The 869-nt window shown below is 32.5% G+C and overlaps 1 protein-coding gene across 1 annotated transcript in view; it reads right to left on the bottom strand.

The window, feature by feature from the left end:
* Positions 1 to 869, bottom strand: part of LOC106868572 (leucine-rich repeat-containing protein 74B) — a 62,841-nt gene that overhangs the window by 8,159 nt on the left and 53,813 nt on the right. Inside the window, exon 13 of the mRNA XM_014913893.2 lies at positions 78 to 173. Within this exon, the coding sequence (XP_014769379.2) occupies positions 78 to 173 (96 nt within the window). The remainder of the gene's footprint in view (positions 1 to 77; positions 174 to 869) is intronic.

Raw genomic sequence — 869 nt, 5'->3', positions numbered from 1 at the left:
TAATAATAATAATAATAATAATAATAATAATAATAATAATAATAATAATAATAATAATAATAATAATAATCGAATACCTGAAAATTTAAATGTTCAATGACCGAATTTTGGTTGCGTAACACAGCTGCACAAATAGCATAACAACCGGAACCTTCCATTGGGTTTCGGATCATCTATTATAGAAATATAAATATGTATTATATTCGTTCAATACTCCTGAATACTTTGAATGTAACTCATGCATATACTGTTCTATATGTATTTGCCATAACATTTTCATAATTGTATTCAAATATGCACGTACACAGGTATATAAATACATACATCCTCTACACATAATAGGTATCATAAGCGTCAAGAAGAAACAGGCTCACTGACAGTGCTTGAAGGCTCGAATCACGTACCTGTCACTTGTTGGGAACTATATTCCAGTGTGATACTTCAGACCGCCTGTTATACAATTTTTCCCCATTTTTATGTCAGTACACATAATTGTATAGACAATTTGTGTACAATCGTTACGACACACAGTGTTAGATAAAAAAATAAACCTTATACAAATGTTTTTTGCACATGATAGCAAACAAGTCGAAGCACTTAAGGCACTTGTAATATAAGGTTCAATCTCGCTGCAACTCATTTGTGGCTATTTGAAGGTGATACACAGTTATTGACTAAGACTATAAAAAAGAGTCTGATACATACATACACACACACACACACACACACACACACACACACACACACACACACACACACACACACACATATATATATATAACATGTGAAATCGTGTGTTGAAAGGACCACCGATGAAGTCACAGAAGTGTGACGAAAGAACTTTGGCCGAAATACGATTAATGTAAAAA

This window comes from Octopus bimaculoides, chromosome 1, assembly GCF_001194135.2.
Source record: "Octopus bimaculoides isolate UCB-OBI-ISO-001 chromosome 1, ASM119413v2, whole genome shotgun sequence".
Lineage (NCBI taxonomy): Eukaryota > Metazoa > Mollusca > Cephalopoda > Octopoda > Octopodidae > Octopus > Octopus bimaculoides.
This window is presented reverse-complemented; position numbering and strand designations above follow the sequence as displayed.